General features: G+C 54.0%; 1 protein-coding gene across 1 annotated transcript; it reads left to right on the top strand.

Moving 5' to 3' along the window:
- Positions 1–2: 2 nt before the first annotated feature.
- TMEM86B (transmembrane protein 86B) lies at positions 3–3,009 on the top strand. The gene is made up of 3 exons (XM_004061454.5): positions 3–955; positions 1,208–1,454; positions 2,081–3,009. The coding sequence occupies exons 1-3, from the start codon at positions 905–907 to the stop codon at positions 2,464–2,466; spliced, it is 684 nt and encodes a 227-aa protein (XP_004061502.4). The 5' UTR covers positions 3–904; the 3' UTR covers positions 2,467–3,009.
- Positions 3,010–19,776: the final 16,767 nt, after the last annotated feature.

Genomic DNA, 19,776 nt, shown 5'->3' with positions numbered 1-19,776 from the left:
GCAGAGGCCCCAGGCTGGGCCAGGCACTGGCTGTGAGGGCTCCTGCCAGGTCTACCCCACCTGTGGGCAGGGCCTTGGGCAGAGGATAGAAGCCACCGACAGGCTCAAATCCCTGCTCCTGCCCCTGCTTACCCCCAGTAACCAAGCCCAGCATTGAGGCTGGGCACTGGCGCCCAGTAGGTCTGAGTCTTTCAGGTAGAAGGTAGAGGTGTAGGCCGCGTGTGCAGCGAGTGGCACCGGTGAGTGGCGCTGGGAAACCGGAGCGTGTGGACCGGGCCATGAGGACGGCGTCCTCACTGGGGTGGCAGTTGGCTTGGAGGTCACCTGGGGGCTCGCTCAGCTAACAGGAGAGGGTGCTTGTTCCCCGCATTCGTGGTGGTCCCTCCTGGTCACCCACTGAAGCAGTGTTTGTGGTGGAGCCCCTGAGGGCTTGGTGGGGTTGAGCAGGATGAGGAAAGGTTTCATGGAGCAGGGAGGGAGATGGCTAGGGCAGCAAGTGAAGGACAGACTCGCCTTCCCATCCCTCCAGGGGCACTCCTGCCAGCCAGCCCCTCTCCCGCTTCCCATGATGGGGTGGCTGTTGGAATTCTGCACCCCATCTCTTCTGATTGTCGGGGCCCAGGACAAGGGGACAGGCATTTGTGGGCCTAACCTCCCCAGGCAGATAGGAGGAGGAAGCCATGTCCCAGCAGGCTAGGGCAGAGGGACCCCCAATGCCAACAGTGCTTTATCAGCGGGTGCCAGGCAGGGCCATCCCCAGGGTGAGGACAACATCTCCCTGGGCCCTGTTATCAGTCAGAGTCCACAGGACGCTCCTTGGGTTAACGTGTAACCATGAGCCCTCCCCTCCACCCCCTGAAGCCACTCACTCCCAGATTAGGTCGCTCTGGGGTATCAGGCCAGCATGGACGCTGGCAAAGCGGGGCAGACCCTGAAGACTCACTGCTCAGCCCAGGTGAGAGCCTTCTGAGCTGTGCCTGGGGCTGGGGGACAGGGCCCTGGAACCCCAGCAGCCAGCGGGTCTGGGAGCTGCTGTCCTTGAGTTGGTTGGGCCCTGGGAAGCTGGGTTCTGGCAGCCTGGTCCCTGAATGGGTCCAGCCTGTACAGCTGGGGTCCCAGGTGGGGGTGGGACAGGAGCCATGAGATCTGAGTCCCAAGAATGGGGGCTGGGCTGGGTTTCGGCTCAGTAGCTCCCCACTCCCCAAAGCGCCCAGATGTCTGCAGGTGGCTGAGCCCCTTCATCCTCTCCTGCTGCGTGTACTTCTGCCTCTGGATTCCCGAGGACCAGCTGTCCTGGTTCGCTGCCCTGGTCAAGTGCCTGCCCGTCCTCTGCCTGGCTGGGTTCCTGTGGGTCATGTCCCCAAGCGGGGGCTACACCCAGCTCCTCCAGGGAGCCCTTGTGTGCTCGGCTGTGGGGGACGCTTGCCTCATCTGGCCGGCAGCCTTCCTCCCTGGTGAGTGGAAGGTGCTGTGACGCTTTCCAGATGCCCGTGTGAGGGAGGCCCCAGCGCTTGGATGGGAGCCTGGGTGCAGAGGGCTCCTGTGAGAGCTCCAGTGGTCAAAGGCACAGTGGGGGGAGCGGCCGTGACCGAGGCAGCTCACGCTGCAGCGAGGGGTGGGGGCAGGCGGTGTTAGCGCAGTAGCTGAGGTGGCGCGGAGGGCAGTGAGGACCCGCTGGAGGTACTGCAGTTTGAAGCAGGGTTGCTGAGGAAGGCCTCACTGAGGAAGTCACATTTGGGCAGAGCTGAAGGGCTGTATGCCTGTGTGGGGGAAGGGCGAGTGTAAAGGCTCCCGGGCAGGGACGTGTCAGGTGCTTGTAGCCCAGCAGGCCAGGGTGGCTGGCGCAGAGTGGCTGGTAAGCTGGAGGCCATGGGGCTTTGGAGGCCAAGGGAAGGTGGGGCCTCCTGGCGGTTCTGAGCAGAGCAAGGATGGACGCTGCATGTGGGGAGACCTGCAAGGAGGCTTGGCCAGGGTGGGGCCTGGTGCTCTGGGATGGTCCTTCTCTTAGGCCCTGAGGGGTGACCTCGGGGCCATTCCCAGGATGGGCCTTCCTCATTGGTACCCACCCCTCTCCCGCCAGGCATGGCTGCCTTTGCCACCGCCCACCTCCTCTACGTCTGGGCCTTCGGCTTCTCTCCCCTGCAGCCCGGCTTGCTGCTGCTGCTCGTCATCCTGGCCTCTGGCCCCTACCTCAGCCTTGTGCTCCAGCACCTCAAGCCGGATATGGTCCTGCCGGTGGTAGCCTATGGGCTGATCCTGATGGCCATGCTGTGGCGCGGCCTGGCCCGGGGCGGGAGTGCCGGCTGGGGCGCGCTGCTCTTCACGCTCTCTGATGGCGTGCTGGCTTGGGACACCTTCGCCCAGCCCGTGCCCCATGCCCACCTGGTGATCATGACCACCTACTATGCTGCCCAGCTCCTCATCACACTGTCAGCCCTCAGGAGCCCGGTGCCCAAGACTGACTGACTAGGGAGCTTGAAGGGCCGGTGTTCAGGCCCTCTCCTCCTGCAAGGACCTGGGCCTCCCAGACCAGCCCAGCCTGAGAAATACCCTCAGCAGCGAAGCTTCCTGACACCTGTCTGCAGGCGCTGCTGTCGCCGTCGCTTCTGGCTGAAGACGTTTGAGGATGATTTGCGGAATTCCAAGTCCACTGCTGGGTTCCAGCTGCCTTCCCCCGGTTCTGACTCCAGATCCCTGGCTCCTCAGCCAGGCCCACATGGAGCCCTCCCAGCCACCAGCCTGCCTCCATGTTCACTGTTGGCCCCACAGCCTGCTCGCCCCCTGCTGCTGCTCTGAATCCGTTTTCCCTGTGGGTGTGGAACCGTAGATGTTGCTGTTACCGTAGGAGAGGCCTCGGGGAGGGTCATCATTGTGATAAACCATCGCGGTTAATGACAGCAAAAGGTTCTTTGTCGCTCCCCATGGACCAGGCCTGGTGCCCAGTGGGACCCTCCATGGCCCTCTGGTGGGGGGATTCGGGGGGATAAAGTGAGGATTGTGCAGAACTGAGCCAAGAGGACTGTTTGGTCTGTGTGTTAGTTTCCTGAGGCTGCTGTCACAAATTACCCCAAGCCAGATGCTTTGAAACAAGATGAATGGACTCTGCTGCAGTTCTGGAGACCCAAAGTCCAAAATCCGGGTGTTTTCCGGCCCATGGTCCCTCTTGAGGCTCCAGGGAAGAATCCGTCCTTGCCCTCTCGGCTTCTGGAGGCTCCCAGGAATCCCTGGCTTCCCTCGGCCTGTGGCTGTGTCTCTCTGTCTTCATGTGACTGTCTCCACCTGGCAGCCTCCCTCTGTGTCCGCGTCCTTCTAGGGACACAGGTCATTGGATTTAGGGCCCACCCTAAACCCAGGGTGATTCCATCTCAAGATCCTTAAGTATGTCTGCAAAGCCCCTATTTCCAAGTAGTGTCACCTGCAGAGGTACCTGGGGTTAGGACTTGGACATATCTTTCTAGGGGACACAACCCGCTGCAGTCACATGCATTATCGGGAGAAGGGTGGGAGGCTTGAGGATGAGGGGTCTTGGAGGAGGGAGGGCGGCAAGGGGGTAGGAATCAAATGGGAAGGAGGAACCCAGCTGTGCTCCTTGTCAAGGCTGTGTGACCTCGGCAAGCTGCTATCCCTCTCTGGTCCTCAGATTCTGCATCTGAAGACTTGACAGGGTCCAAGCTGCTCTCCAAGACCCTATTTGACTTCTGCATCCATGATGTGCTTTCAGTGACTCATAGCAGAGGGGCGACTTCTCCATCCATGGTCAGCATTTAGAGACTCTTACAGCAGAGAGGCGACCTCTCTATCCATGACCTGCATTTAGGGACTCTTAGAGCAGAGGTGACTTCTCCATCCATGACCTGCATTTAGGGACTCAGATGTGAGAGTACAGAGGTGGGAAGGGAAGGTGGGGAGCCTGGAGGACGGGGACCAGGAAGGAAGGTGAGGACAGGAATCCACAGTTGGAGTGAGGAGAATTGGAAGTGGAGGGATTTCCTTGAGGAAGGGTCGGGCATGAGGAGGATCTGAAGGACTGGACTCAGGTTCGAAACCTCCACTTCCTCCTCATCTCCTACCCTCTCCACCCAGACCTGGTGAAAGGTGGGGAAAGAGGAAATTGCACAGTGAAGTGTAGCAGGAGGGACGGGGGTCTGGGTGTGCAGATTCCAGGGGCACGTGGGGCCTGCAGACATGAGGGGTTCCTGGAGGTGAGGGAGGAGGGGCTGGAACCTGGACTCCTGAGTCTGAGGGAGGAGGGGCTGGGGGCCTGGACTCCTGAGTCTGAGGGAGGAGGGGCTGGGGGCCTGGACTCCTGAGTCTGAGGGAGGAGGGGCTGGGGGCCTGGACTCCTGAGTCTGAGGGAGGAGGGGCTGGGGCCTGGACTCCTGAGTCTGAGGGAGGAGGTGAGGGCCTGGACCCCTGAGTCTGAGGGAGGAGGGGCTGGGGCCTGGACCCCTGAGTCTGAGGGAGGAGGGGCTGGGCCTGGACCCCTGAGTCTGAGGGAGGAGGGGCTGGGCCTGGACTCCTGAGTCTGAGGGAGGAGGGGCTGGGCCTGGACTCCTGAGTCTGAGGGAGGGGCTGGGGGCCTGGACTCCTGAGTCTGAGGGAGGGGCTGGGGGCCTGGACTCCTGAGTCTGAGGGAGGAGGGGCTGGGCCTGGACTCCTGAGTCTGAGGGAGGAGGGGCTGGAGCCCTAGACTTCTGGGTCTGGGGGAGGAGGGGCTGGACTCCTGAGTCTGAGGGAGGAGGGGCTGGAGCCTGGACTCCTGAGTCTGAGGGAGGAGGGGCTGGGCCCATAAATCCCTGGTGTTTGGGGAACATTCTGGCTTTTGGTCCCTGGGCTCTGTGGGGTCGGCTGTCCAGAGCGATGGGACGCTGCTCTCCTGTCAGCATCCAGCAGCCCCAGCGTCGTGTCCCTCCTCCCTGATTCTGGTCCCCCGACGACCTTTCGTCTGACTTTTCAGAGGTCTGCTTTCTCGTGATCTGATTGGTGTTTCTCTAAAGCGGAACTCTCGGAGGTGCTGCGCACATCCCTCTCAGGCTCCTTCCAGCCCTGCCGGGACCCAGACCTGGGGCAAGGGGCAAAACGCCGGCTCCATCTTCCCTCCCAAGCCGGGGTGGCTGGTGGGGATGAGGCGGGGTGGGACTCAGCAGCCTTCATCCCGATCCTGCAGGTCAGACCACCGTGGGTCTGATTCCCCATCCCAGGCCCTCGGGACCACGACAGAGGCCACAGCAGCAGGTTAGTGACCCCATCAGCCTCCATCCTGCACGTCTAGGAAGGGCTGTGGGATTCCGTCTTCTGTTTGCCACAGAGGCTTCTCCCCATGTCAGCCCCCAAAGCAGACAGAATCGTCAGTGCGGAGGCTCGGACCTCCAGCTCCATCACCCTGAGCTGGGCAGCCCCAAGGGCCCAGACTGGCAGACTTCCATCTACTGGGTCCAGGGGCATGGCCGGTGGGAACACAAGCATGTCACACTGCTGGCTAGTGGTGGAGGGCTTCAGCCTGGGACCTTCTACACCACCTCTGTGTGGGCCAAGAAGAAAGGAATAGGTGGCCCCAGGGGCGTCCTGAGCATGTCTACAGGTAAGAGGGGCCACCTTTCCACTGCCCAGCAACATGTGCGTGTGTGTGCACGTGCATGTGTGTGTGTGCACGTGCATGTGTGTGTGTGCACATTTGTAAAAAGTGCCAGGCTGGGCACTTTATTCTCATTAGAGCCACAAACAAACTTTATCAAATGACTCTCTTCTTTCCACATTCCCAAACTAGTCCCTGGCCTGGTCACACCGGCTCAGACCACCAGCTCCCTCACCCTGAGGGCCCCGCAGGCCCAGACTCCAAGACCTGCCCCTACTGGCTCTGCTGGGCCAGTGACTCCTCAGACATCAGGGTGCCTGCGGAGGGCCTGGCTGCAGGGACGCAGTACCCCAGCATGTGGGCCCAGAAGCGTGAGGTCAACAGCCCCAGCCAGATGCTCACAGAGGCCACGGGTGAGGGGTGAGAGCACTCTGGGCTTGGGGAGTAGGAGGCCTCAGGAGGCCTCTGGCATCGGCCCCAACGATAGGGTGCATCCTTCCAGAGCAAGCAGGGCCGTGGGAAGGAAGGGATGCTTCCCTTTGCTCTGGAGACCCAGGGACTATGGGGTGTGGTCTGTGAAGCAGGTTCACTGTGCACTGGTTACCAACTTGCCAGAGTCTGATGAGACAGAATGCCACACGCAAAAAGTTACATGAAGTGGGCTTGTTTCTCACAGATGGGCAGCAAGGGACAGCAGAAGCCCAGGGTCCGTTGTGAGCTGGTCCCCCAAGGCTTAGGAAAGTGGCCTAGGGAGGATAGGGTCACAACTGTGTGTGCCTCACTTGTATGGCAGCTGAGGGACCCCAAAAACTACCCAGCCCTGGGTTTTCTACTCTGGGGGAAACCTGAGTCACCGGGCTCAAGCATTGAAGAGCATCCTGTTTCTAGGGCAGGCAGAAATGGAGCCCAGGCTGCCTGGCCAGTCCCTCCATATCTCCGGATGTTGCATTCCCAGCACATTCTACCGTTACTCTTGAGAACTACAAGTAAGAGACAACTGGGTCTGTTTAAGGCCACTCAGATAACCTTGCTGCAGGAACCCTGACCCCCTTCCCTTCCTTTCCTTGCCTGGCCAGGTCATGGATCTGAGGATACAGGCTCAGACCCTGAGTTCTGTCACCCTAAGGTGTATATCCCCCCGGGGCCCAGACCCCCACACCTACACCTACTGGGTGCAGTGGGCAGGGACCATAGCCCCCAGTGGGACCAGGAGTGTCGCAGAGATGGGGTCGTGGTGGAGGCCCTGGAATCTGGGGCTTCATAAACCTTCATTGTGTGGGCTGAGAGGCGAGGTGGCTCATGCCTGAAATCCCGGCACTTTGGGAGGCCGAGGCGGGTGGATCACCTGAGGTCAGGAGCTCGAGACCAGCCTGGCCAATATGATGAAACCCTGTCTCTACCAAAAATACAAGAAAATTAGCTGGGTGTGGTGGTGCATGCCTGTAATCCTAGCTACTCAGGAGGCTGAGGCAGGAGAATCGCTTGAACCCGGGAGGTGGAGGTTGCAGTGAGTCAGGATTGCACCACTGTGCTCCAGCCTGGGCGACGAGCAAAATTCCATCTCGAAAAATAAATAGTCGGTCACGGTGGCTCACGCCTGTAATCCCAGCACTTTGGGAGGCCAAGGCAGGCAGATCATGAGGTCAGGAGTTCAAAACCAGCCTGGACAACAGGTGAAACCCTGTTTCTACTAAAAATACAAAAATCAGGCATGGTGGCACATGACTGTAATCCCAGCTACTCAGGAGCCTGAGGCAGGAGAATCGCTTGAATTTGGGAACTGGAGGTTGCAGTGAGCCTAGATCGTGCCATTGCACTCTAGCCTGGGTGACAGAGTGAGACTCTGTCTCAAAATGAATAGCCTGGTGTGGTGGCTCACGCCTGTAATCCCAGCACTTTGGGAGGCCGAGGCAGGCAGATCACCTGAGGTTGGGAGTTCGAGACCAGCCTGACCAACAACATGGAGAAACCCCGTCTCTACTAAAAATACAAAACTACCCTGGTGTGGTGGTGCATGCCTGTAGAATTGCTTGAACCCAGGAGCCGGAGGTTGTGGTGAGCTGAGATTGCACCATTGCACTCCAGCCTGGGCAACAAGAGCAAAACTCCATCTCAAAAATAAAATTTAAAAAAAAAGTAAATTTTCTGCATCTTAGCAGGTTCTCCTGTCTCCCCTCCAGTTTGTACCTCCCTTCCCCAAGAGTGACCAGTCTCCTGATCTTTATCATCGTAAATTACTGTAGTCTGTCCTTGAACTTTCTCTAAGTGGAATTATACAGTATGTAGTTATTTGATTCTGGCTTTCTTCACTCAACATTGTGGATGAAATGTGGATCCATGCTGGGTGTTTTTATTTTTATTGCTGTGTACTATTTATCGCATGAATGTATTACAACTTATTGTTTCATCCCTCTCTTCATGAACATTTTATGTTTCCAGTTTTGGGCTACTATGAATGAAGCTACCATGAACATTTCTGTCCATGTCTTTTGGAGCACACAGGAAGTTCTTTCCCTCAGATGTCTGCCTAGCAGTGGAATCGCTGAGTGATGGTATACGTACCTTAGGCTTTCGTAGTTACTGACAAACCATTTCTCAAAGCAGCTTACCAGTTTACCATCCTGCCGGCAATGTGAGGAAGCTTCATTTGCCCCATATTCTTGCAGATAGTTGGTGGTTCGTCTTTTCCATTTTAGTTCTTCTGCTGCAGTGTTCTGGTGCTTCCTTGTGGTTTAATTTCCATAATGACTAATGAAGTTGAACACATTCCCATTTGTGTGTGTGTGTGTGTGTGTTTGTGGCCATTTGGATATTCTTGGTAAAGTGTCTCTTCAAGTCCATTGCCCATTAAATTAGTCTTCTGCCTTCCTTAGTTAATTTGTAGCAAGTCTTTGAAAATATAAAGGGTACGGCTCTTTTGTCAGATGTTTGTGTCACCAAGTGTCATCATGGCCTAGTTTTAACTCAGGGCTCTGCTAAATCACATGGGATCACAGGTGTAGAAGGGTTTGCTTTCCTAGAGGACTGCAGAGATTTCCCCCACTCCCCTGCTCCAGCCTTCCCTTCTCTCATAGAAACAAATGTAGGGAATCTCTCTTTTCTCCTGCAGAGTCCAGGGTTGCTAGAGGACTGAGAAGGGCTGTGCCATGTTTTCTCCTCAGCGCCGAGAGAGACTGGGTTTTCCCTGAAAATGACAAACTTGTCAGGTGCGCCCCCAGCAAACGCGTATTCAGCACCGAGGACAGCAATCCCAGGAGCTGCCAGAGCCTACAGGCTGCAAATGGGCGGAGCCATGCTGTCTGTCCACCTCTCCCTGTGTGATCTGGGGTCGAGCCTTCCTTGCTTTCTGCTGTGGTTTCACCCCTCAGCTTAGACTTTAACAATAGCAGAAGATGATCAGTAAATATGTAAAATGGAGACATGATCAAGGAGGGGAGAGGTGGGGACACGTGTGTGTGAGTTCTGGAAAGACTTTAGGACAGCTTCATCCCTCACCTGGATGCCCTGATGAGCATGGTAGGGAGGAGCCCCACGGTCTGCCTTCCTCACTATCCTACACTTCCTTATTCCAGGACACTGGCAAAAATGATGTGGCCCAGCATGCCCCCCAGAGCTGGCCTCTGTTGGATGCTTCCTGCCTGTGAGATGACAAAGAGCTGTGGTTCCTGGTCTTTCTGCCGCCTTGCTTCTGACCATGAACACAGAAAGGTCGCTAGCACCCTTGGATCTTGGAAGAGGGAAAGACAGGAACTCCACAGTCCTTTCCCCTGAGCTACCAAAGCATTCTTCCCCTGCCCCAAGTCAGCATCATCTGGGGAATGGAGCTGAGAAAATTTATTCTGGGTGTGGAAGAAGGAATCTACCAAACCCAATGCTCCCTGGGTTCTGAGCAGTGGGGGTGGGGTTGGGATTGTGCCATAGTTTTGAATCAATACTTTGAAAGCACTTTGGGGCCAGGCGCGGTGGCTCATGCCTGTAATCCCAGCACTTCAGGAGGCTGAGGTGGGCAGATAACAAGGTCAGGAGATCGAGACCATCCTGGCTAACACGGTGAAACCCTGTCTCTACTAAAAATACAAAAAATTAGCCAGGCATGGTGGCGGCTACTCGGGAGGCTGAGACAGGAGAATGGTGTGAACCCAGGAGGCAGAGCTTGCAGTGAGCCGAGATCACGCCACTGCACTCCAGCCTGGGCGACAGAGTGAGACTCTGTCTCAAAAAAAAAAAAAAAAAAAAAAAAGAGAAAAAAGAAAGCACTTTGGGAGGCCAAGACAGGTGGATCACTTGAGGTCAGGAGTTCCAGACCAGCCTGGCCCATATGGCAAAACCCCATCTCTACTGAAAATACAAAAATTAGCTGGGCATGGTGGTGGGTGCCAGTAATCCCAGCTACTCGGGAGGGTGAGGCAGGATAATCACTTGAATCCGGGAGGTGGAGGTTGCAGTGAGCCAAGATAGTGCCACTGCACTGCAGCTTGGGTGACAGAGTGGGACTTTGTCTAAAACAAAACAAAAAACACTAACGGATGAATCTACCTGGGGAAGTATGTCTTTTTCAGGGGGCATAAAGCTCATCCCTGCTATTATGAACTGAATTTCATCCTCCTTCAAAAATTTGTAAGTTGGCGTCCTAACCTCCAGTACCTCAGAATGTGATTGTATTTGGAGACAGGGTCTTTGAAGAGGTGATTAAGATAAAATGAGGTCACTTTGAGATGCTGAGGGAGATGGATTGCTTGAGCCCAGGAGTTTGAAATCTTCCTGGGCAGCACGGTGAGAACCCAATCTCCCCAAATTTTTTTTCTAATTATCCAAGCTGGGCGTGGTGGCTCACGGCTGTAATCCCAGCACTTTGGGACGCAGAGGCAGGTGGATCGCTTGAGGTCAGGAGTTCAAGACCAGCCTGGCCAACATGGTGAAACCCTGTCTCTACTTAAAAAAATTAGGCCAGGCACGGTGGCTCACGCCTGTAATCCCAGCACTTTGAGAGGCCGAGGCGGGTGGATCACCTGAGGTCAGGAGTTCAAGACCAGCCTGGCCAACATAGTGAAACCCCATCTCAACTAAAAATACAAAAAAATTAGGTGGGTGTGGTGGCAGGCACCTGTAATCGCAGCTACTCAGGAGGCTGAGGCAGGAAAATCTCTTGAATACGGGAGGCAGAGGTTGCAGTGAGCCGAGATCATGCCATTGCACTCCAGCCTGGGCGACAAGAGCAAAACTCTGTCTCAAAAAAAAAAAAAAAAAAAAAAGCCGGGTATGGTGGCGGGCACCTGTAATCCCAGCTACTCAGGAGGCTGAGGCAGGAGAATCGCTTGAACCTGGGAGGCAGAGGTTGCAGTGAGCCGAGATCGCGGGACTGCACTCCAGCCTTGGCAACAGAGCAAGACTCGGTCTAAAATATATATATATATATATATACACACATATATACGTATATATATACACGTATATATGTGTATATATACGTATATATATATATATACACACATATATATATATGTAAGCCAGGCATGGTGGTGTGCCACTGTAGTCCTAGCTACTCAGGAGGCTGAGATGGGAGGATCACTTGAGCCCAGGATGTGGAGGCTGCAGTGAGCTGTGTTCGTGCCACTGCACTCCAGCCTGGGAGACAGAGTGAGAAGCTGTCTCAAAAAAAAAAAAAAAAAAAAAAAGTCACTAAGGTGGGCCATAATCCAACCTGACTGGTGTCCTTATCAGAAGAGGAGGTTAGGACACAGACACATGGAGGACAAGGGAGAACACGGCCATTTGCAAGCCAAGGAGAAAGAGGCCTCAGGAGGAATCAACCCTGCCCACATTTTCATCTTGGACCTCCAGCCTCCAGAACGGTGGGAAAACAAATCTCTGCTGTTTGGGTCACCTAGTCTATGCTCTTTGTTGTAGTAGCCCTAGCAAACGAATATACCAGTTTTTATGGAAAACCACACAGCGCCCAGATTCCTGGGTTCCGAACAATGGGGGGTGGAATTTTCTCATAGTTTTGTTTTGTTTTGTTTTTGTTTTTTCTTTTTTTGAGATGGGAGTCTCGCTCTGTCGCCCAGGCTGGAGTGCAGTGGCACGATCTCGGCTCACCGCAACCTCCGCCTCCCGGGTTCAAGCTATTCTCCTGCCTCAGCCTCCCGAGTAGCTGGGATTACAGGAGCGTGCCACCACGCCTGGCTAATTTTTGTCTTTTTAGTAGAGACGGGGTTTTCAGAACCATATTGGCCGCACTGGTCTCGAATTCCTGACCTAAAGTGATCCACCCGCCTCGGCCTCCCAAAGTGCTGGGATTACAGGCGTGAGCCACCGCGCCCCGCCCGAAGTTATTTACTCAAGACTCAAAAAAGTTATCGATGATCCCATCTGGAGGAAGTATGTTTTTTCCATGGGACGCTAAGGACATCCCGACTTCCCGATCCTCCGCAGTCACTTTTCCGTTTATTACATCAGCCTGTGTTCCCACCACGAGTGCTGCTCTGGGGTGCAGGGCGCTTTGGCCCTGGGTTGGTAAGATTCGCTAAAGACGGTGGCGTGTTCTCTCCCGAGTCTGCTTTGTGGGGTTGGTGGGGCTTTTCCATCGGGAGCCGCACCAGCCACCCTGGCACCGCACTTCCAGAACCGCGTCAGCACCAAGGACAGCGCCAGGGAGCCTTGGCTGCAGGGACGGAGCCCCAGATGTGGCTGAGAAGGGGAAGAGGAAGGACAGTCGTGCCCTGGAGCCTGCGACCGCCACGCCCTTGTTCCAGCCTCAGCCTTCAACCCCCTACACAGACGCCCAGTGAGCACTACGTGCCGCACGCAGGACTCAGGGGTGGAGAGTGGGAGGCCATGGGTGTCAACGTAGGGTCCCTGGAGGTATTGATTCAGAGGCAGTAGCCCCCGGGCAGGTCCTGGCTGGCCCCACCCAGGACCTCAGTCGCTGACCTCAGGACACGGTCCAGGCTCTTTCTATTCACGTCTGTGCGTGGCATCCTCCACGATACAAGTGAAAATCACCATTCCCCGCCTGCCTGGTGTTGGCAGCCCACCCCCAGGAGGCTCCCTGCCCTGGCTCCTCATTTCTCACCTCAGTGCGAGCATGGATCTAGGAGAACCCCAGCTCTCTTACAAGTTGATGAGTCAGGCCCCTGTCACTTCCTGGATCTTTCAATCCTGGCTGCCCGCAAGGCCAGGAAAAGCGAAAACACGGGCTGGATTCAGTGGAAACACGGCAACACAGGACACAGCCACGGCGTGAGGAGCGAGCAAGCTGGAAAACCTGGATGGGGGTCTGGACTGGTTCACCTGCAATGAGATCAATGATCTAATCGCGGCAGGCGTGGCGGCTCATGCCTGTAATCCCAGCAGTTTGGGAGGCTGATGCGGGTGGATCACATGAAGTCAGGAGTTCGAGAACAGCCCAGCCAACATGGCAAAACCTCATCTCTACTAAAAATACAAAAATTAGCCAGGCGTGGTGGCTCATGCCTGTAATCCCAGCTATTTGGGAGGCCAAGGCAGAAGAATCGCTTGAACCCAGGAGGCAGAGGTTGCAGTGAGCCGAGACGGTGCCACTGCACTCCAGCCTGGGTGACAGAAGGAGATTCCATTTAAAATAAAAAAAAATCTAATCCTGGATGAGAGTCCAGGGAAAGTGAGAGTGGTGAAAGCTTACATGAAAATGCAGACCAGATCCCTGAGTGTGGACCTGGATAATGTGACACACGTCATCAGATTCAGATGAAGGGATATTGCCTGAAGTTTCATCAACCTTCGGTGTGGAGTTGGCCTGATCTCCCCCAAGATGAGTAGACTTGTCTCTACCTGAAGAAGCGTCTTCCACTCTGATAAAAGAAAGGAAAAATAGGCAAAGCCACAGACAATGTGATGAGTATTGTAATAAGAGATTTGTTTAGTTTGGCTCCAAACATAGGAGGGAGTAGCCAACTGTATCTGGGGTCAACCAGAAGTAGAAAGAGAAGTAGGCCCTGGCTGGTGGAGAAAGATTTTACCAGGCAGAGGGAACAGTGTGTGCAAAGGCCCTGAGGTTTGAATCCACCTGGAGTGCTAAGAAAAACATGCACGGACATCTGTGTAGCTGGAGTAAAGATAGGAGAAGAGGCTGGTGAGGTGGGCAGAGAGCAGATCTGAAAGAACTCCAATCTCAAGGTAAAGACATCATTCATTCATTCCTTCCTTCATTCATTCAACAAATCTTACTGAGAAATGAATAAACACCTATAAGTGTCCATTCCAGTGAGGATAAACTGCTATCCAGGAGTGAGGGGGAACAGTGTGATGTCTTATGGGTTGATAAGATGACCGAGGTGCCAGACAGTCTAAAGGGAATCACACTGACCTTCTCTGTCACTGTTGGAGTAAAGAACACTCTTCATTCAGGCTAACTTCTACAGGCAAAACGCCTTTTCCAGTTCATTAGCTGAATATCAGGTGCCAGGGGCTGTGTTGATTTGCTGAAGGAGACCTTACCCTGAGAAAACCAGCCACCTCCGAAGGTATCACCATTTCTTTTTTCCTTTCTTTCTTTCTTTTCCTTTCTTTCTTTTTTTATTTTTTTTTTTTTTTTGAGACGCAGTTTCACGCCGTCTCCCGGGCTGGAGTGCAAAGGCCCCATCTCTGCTCACTGCAAGCTCCGCCTCCCAGGTTCGCACCATTCTCCTGCCTCAGCCTCCCAAGTACCTGGGACTACAGGCGCCCGCCACCACGCCCCGCTAATTTTTTGTATTTTTAGTAGAGACGGGGTTTCACCGTGGTCTCGATCTCCTGACCTCGTGATCCGCCCTCCTTGGCCTCCCAAAGTGCTGGGATCACAGCCGTGAGCCACTGAGCCCAGCCGGTATCACCATTTCTTACTTCTGTCTTCCAAGATCCATAAGCTCCTGCACAGATTAATCATGTGAATCAAAGGATAATGTTCCAGGAATCACCCTCCCATATCCCACCCCCATGTTTTCCAAAGCTTGATGCTGGCGCTAATCTCTGTGATTCCCTGGGTTGACTATTTGGGAAGGATGATACTGTGGTTTGGATCTGTGTCCCCACCAAATCTCATGTTGAAATGGAATCCCCAGTGTTGGAGTCCGGACTTGGTGGGAGGTGTTAGGATCTTGGGGGTGGACCCCTCATGAATGGTTTAGTACCATCCCCATGGTGATGAGTGAGCTCACAAGAGATCTGGTTATTTTACAGTACGTGGCAAGGCCGGGCACGGTGGCTCACACCTGTAATCTCAGCACTTTGGGAGGCCGAGGTGCATGGATCGCCTGAGGTCAGGAGTTTGAGACCAGCCCGGACAACATGGCAAAACCCTATCTCTACTAAAAATACAAAAACTAGCTGGGAGTTGAACCCAGGAGGTGAAGGTTGCAGTGAGCCAAAATGGTGTCACTGCACTCCAGTCTGGGTGACAGAGGGAAACTCCATCTCAAAAATTTAATAATAATAAAATAAAAAAATAAAAGCGTGTGGCACCTCCCGTCCTGTCTCTCTTGCTCCTGCTTTCGACATGTTATGTGCCTGCTCCCTCTTCACCTTCCGCCATGAGTGGAAAAGCTCCCTGAGGCCTTCCCAGAAGCTGAGCAGATGCCAGCACCATGCTTCCCGTACAACCTGCAGAGCCGCGAGCCAATTAAAACTCTTTTCTTTATAAATTACCCAGTCTTAGGTATTTCTTTATAGCAATGAAAGACTGGCCCAATATAGATGGGGGAATTTCTAGGGGCTTCCATTTCTTCTTCCCACCATCAAAGGTTTCACACTACAGATCAGGGAAGCCAAAGCATTGTGTCTGCCATTTTATGAGTATGTCGATTTCAACTTCACTCTCAAGGCCTGAGGAAGGAGCCTGAGGAAGGAGCCACACAGGGTCTTTAGAGTCCCGTTGACCCACTGTGTGATGGTCTTTAGGTGAACCCTCCGTTCGTTACCTGACAGCCCCAAGCACACCAGTCAGACCATGATTCACGGTGACCTGTGTGTGCCTCCAAATTAGGATTGATTCAGAGTCAGAGTTCAGTAGCCTTTTCTCTTTCTCTAATCCCCAGCGACCATGGATATTGGCCTTTAGGAGAAACTGGGAGGAAGGTTTACAGTATGTACTTTGACTAGTATCAGTGAGTCCTCCCTGAAGGAAAAGCATCCGCTACATGGAAGGGGTTCCAAGACTGAGAACTGGCTCAGGACTGGTAACAGGTGCGAGGCTTTAGGGGTGGACGTCGCTGGTGCTTCACCCAGATCTCCTTTGCAGGCACTGAGCACTCATTCTTAAGCAGTGTTGGCTGCTTGCAGATGCCACATTCTCAAGAGACTTGGTCTTGGCTGGGCGCAGTGGCTCACACCTGTAATCCCAGTACTTTGGTATGCCGAGGCAGGCGGATCACACGAGGTCAGGAGTTCGAGACCAGCCTGGTCAACATGGTGAAACCCCATCTCTACCAAAAAATATAAAAAATTAGCTGGGCATGTTGGCGGGCACCTGTAGCCCCAGCTACTTCGGAGGCTGAGGTGGGAGAATGGTGTGAACCTGGGAGGCAGAGCTTGCAGTGAGCCGAGATCGAGCCACTGCACTCCGGCCTGGGCAACAGAGCAAGACTCTGTCTCAAACAAACAAACAAACAAACAACAACAACAAAAAGTAGCTGGGTGTGATGGCAGGTGCCTGTAATCCCAGCTACTCGGGAGGCTGAGGCAGGAGAATCCTTTAACCCGGGAGGTGGAGGTTGCAGTGAGGCAAGATGGTGCCACTGCACTTCAGCCTGGGTGACAGAGTGAGAGCGAGACTTTATCTGAAAAAAAAAAAAACAAAAAAAAACAAAAAACTTGCTCTTGACCTGAGAGGAACGTGTTTTACTAGGAAAGTCATGAAACTCTCACCCCTGGAGAAGCCCACAGACAAAGATTAGAGGTTAAAAGTTCAGATCCTGTCTCTGTGATGGGATCCCTCTGAAGTGATAGCTTCATTTGGCTCCTTCCTCTGTCCCATACTGCTTTCATCACTCTCTGTCTTCTGAAAGCAAACCCTCAAACAGTTCATGAGCATCTGAATCCCTGCCTCAGGCTCTGCTTCTGGGAAACCTGAGCCCAGGCCCTCTGCTGCCCCACTGTGGTGACTCTGGTTCCTGCTCACCAGACCTAGAGATGGTATCATTACATACACCAAGCAACGCTCTCTTGGTGCTTCTCATCACACAGGTAAGAGGAATTGAAAAGAACTCAGGTGATGAGGGTTGTGCTAATGGGACTCTCATTAGTGGCTCCGTGGAAATTTCTGTTCTTAAGGGGGAAAGAGGAGCACGGCCGAGTCTCTCCTGAGGTTGCTGCTAAGATGTTGGCTGGGGCTACATTCATCTGAAGGCCGGACTGGAGATGGAGGGACCGAGTCCGAGGTCCTACAGGTTTTGTTTTTGGTGTGCCTTCCCCATACACAGGCAGCTGCTCCAGGAGGACTTTGGAAGCTGGGGAATGTGGGTCATTTTGTGGAGTGGTTGATTTTTTTTATTGTTGCTTTTTGTTTTTTGAGAGGGAGTATCCTTCTGTCACCCAGGCTAGAGTGCAGTGGTGTGATCTCGGCTCACTGCAGTGTCCCCTCCTGGGTTCAAGCAATTCTCCTGCCTCAGCCTCCTGAGTAGCTGTGATTACAGGCATGCACGACCATGCCCGGCTAATTTTTGTATTTTTAGTAGAGATGGCCACCATGTTGGCCAGGCTGGTCTCGAACTCCTGACCTCCTGCCTGAGGTCATCTGCCTGCCTCGGGCTCCCATAGTGCTGGGATTACAGGCATGAGCCACCATGCCCGGCCTAGGAGTTGGGTTTTGAAGAGAAGGTAAGTAGGGTGTGGTAGGACGGTGGGTGTGGAGTCAATGTAAGTGATGCATTTTTTTATAGACAGGGAGGGTGAGCATGTTTATAAGTTGGGGATCTAGATGGGAGGGAAGAGAGAAAGATAGAGGGAAGAGACAGTGAGGAGGAGGAGGAGGACCAGGAGAGAGAGAGAGAGAGAGAGACATCAAAAAGTATAGGGGAGACAGCTGGGTGTGGTGGCTCATGCCTATAATCCTAGAACTTTGGGAGGCCAAGGCGGGAGGATCACTTGAGTCTAGGAGTTCGAGACCAGCCTGGGCAACAAAGCAAGACCCTGTCTCAATTAAAAAAATTTTTTTTAGGATATAGGAGAGAAACCGAGAAAGATTAAAACAGAAACCTAAGCAAGTGATTGGCACGAATTACATCCGGTGCCCACTGAAAGGAAACTTCTCGCAACCAAACCCTTCTGTATACAGATGGGGAAACTGAGGCTCTCAGAGATAGAGAAACCGACTTCTCAAAGCAGTGGTGTGAGAACTTATTTATTTGTTTGTTTATTTTGAGACAGAGTCTCCCTCTGTCACCCCAGATGGAGTGCAGTGGTGCAATCACAGCTCACTACAGCCTCCACCTCTTGGGCTCAACTGATCCTCCCTCTTCAGCCTCCTGAGTAGCTGGGACCACAGGTGCGCACCACCATGCCTGGCTAATTTACTTCTACTTTTTATAGAGACGGGATCTCTCTATGTTGCCCAGGCTGGTCTTGAACTCCTGGGCTCAAGGAATCCTCTCATCTCAGCCTCCCAAAGTGCTGGGATTATAGGCGTGAGTAACCATGCTCAGCTGTTTTGTTTGCTTTTTTTTTTTTTTTTTCTCTGAGAAAGAGTCTTGCTCTGTCACCCAGGCTGGAGTGCAGTGGCGCTATCTTGGCTCACTGCAAGCTCCGCCTCCCAGGTTCACACCATTCTCCTGCCTCAGCCTCCTGAGTAGCTGGCAGTACAGGCGCCTGCCACCACAGCCAGCTAATTTTTGCATTTTTAGTAGAGATGGGGTTTCACCATGTTAGCCAGGCTGGTCTCGAACTCCTGATCTCAGGTGATCTGCCCACCTTGGCCTCCCAAATTGCTGGGGTTACAGGTGTGAGCCACTACGCCTGGCCATTGTTTTGCTTTCTGAGACAGGGGCTCACTCTGTCACCCAGGCCGGAGTGCAGTGGCACAATCGCAGCTTACTGCAGCCTTGACTTCCCAGGCTCAGGTGATCCTCCCATCTCAGCCTCCCGGGTAGCTGGGACTACAGGCGTGCACTACCATGCCTGGGTAATTTTTTCTTTGTTTTTGTTTTTCTTTGTAAAGATGGGGTTTTGCTATATTGCCCAGGCTGGTCTCAAACTCCTGGGCTCAAGTGATCCTCCCACTTCAGCCTCCTGAGTAGCTGAGCACACACCAATATGCCCGGCTGGGGTTTCTATTCTTCACTTCCGCACTATATGTGAGATGAAGGCAGTCCACGTGTGCACATAGTAAGTCAACAAAAACACTTTGAAAAGCCCTGGGTGTCAGGCCCCTTCTGAGCACAGGTGGCCTAGGGATGAACTAAAAATAAACATGACTAAGATTTATCAAGTGTTTAAAATGGGCCAGGCATTGTTCCAAGACTTTCGAGGTAGTAACTCATCTATTTCTCTTAGCATGTTTACAAGGGTGCCCATTCTTTAGAGATGAGGAATCTGAGTCACTGTGGATTTAAGTCATTTGCTCAGGGTCACAGATGGATATGCAAATTAGAGAGTCTGGGGTGTGGAAGACAGTGCACAGGGTCCTGACCAGGCTAGAAAGGCCCCGGGCCCAGCGTGGGTCATTTCCAAGCTGAATCCTAGTGGAGGAGTAGGTAGGAGACTGTTGCGGGGAAAATAGGCAGGTGCACCTGGTTGGGGAGACAGTCTAGGCAAAGGCCAAGAGGTGGGAGCCCGCTGCTCATTTTGTGAGAGCTGCAGGGGCTTGTGGAAGACGGAGAGGGGAAAGGCCTCAGAGCCTGAATGGAAGAGCGTGCTCCAGGGACGAGGGGCGTGAGGTCTAAGCCCCAGGCTGCTCTTGATGTGTGATCACCCACCAGGGAGGCGAGGGAGTCAGCTGGCCTTTCTCTCAGCACCCCGTGCTCTCATCCTCTGCCCCACGTCCCACATCCGTGCAGCAGTGGGGCGCAGCACCCGGTACCTGGGGTGCAGAGGGAGATTTCAGGGGACAAAGTGGAGTGGGCTGGGGGCTGGAGAAAGGATCGGAGGCGTCTCCAGTGTCAGAGCTAGAGGCAGCGGTGAGGGAGGAAGGTGAGGGCCAGCGGGGCAGGGCTGGGAGCTGGGTTCCACTTCCTCCTCCTCCCCTTCCCGCCCTG

Source organism: Gorilla gorilla, chromosome 20, assembly GCF_029281585.2.
Source record: "Gorilla gorilla gorilla isolate KB3781 chromosome 20, NHGRI_mGorGor1-v2.1_pri, whole genome shotgun sequence".
Taxonomy (NCBI): Eukaryota; Metazoa; Chordata; class Mammalia; order Primates; family Hominidae; genus Gorilla; species Gorilla gorilla.
This window is presented reverse-complemented; position numbering and strand designations above follow the sequence as displayed.

Bases quoted from the DNA above. Each gene is read 5' to 3' on its own strand.
- TMEM86B (XM_004061454.5), top strand. From the start codon at position 905: ATGGACGCTGGCAAAGCGGGGCAGACCCTGAAGACTCACTGCTCAGCC. The intron at 956-1,207 runs GTGAGAGCCTTC...CACTCCCCAAAG, and splicing joins AGACTCACTGCTCAGCCCAG to CGCCCAGATGTCTGCAGGTG. The intron at 1,455-2,080 runs GTGAGTGGAAGG...CTCTCCCGCCAG, and splicing joins GCCGGCAGCCTTCCTCCCTG to GCATGGCTGCCTTTGCCACC.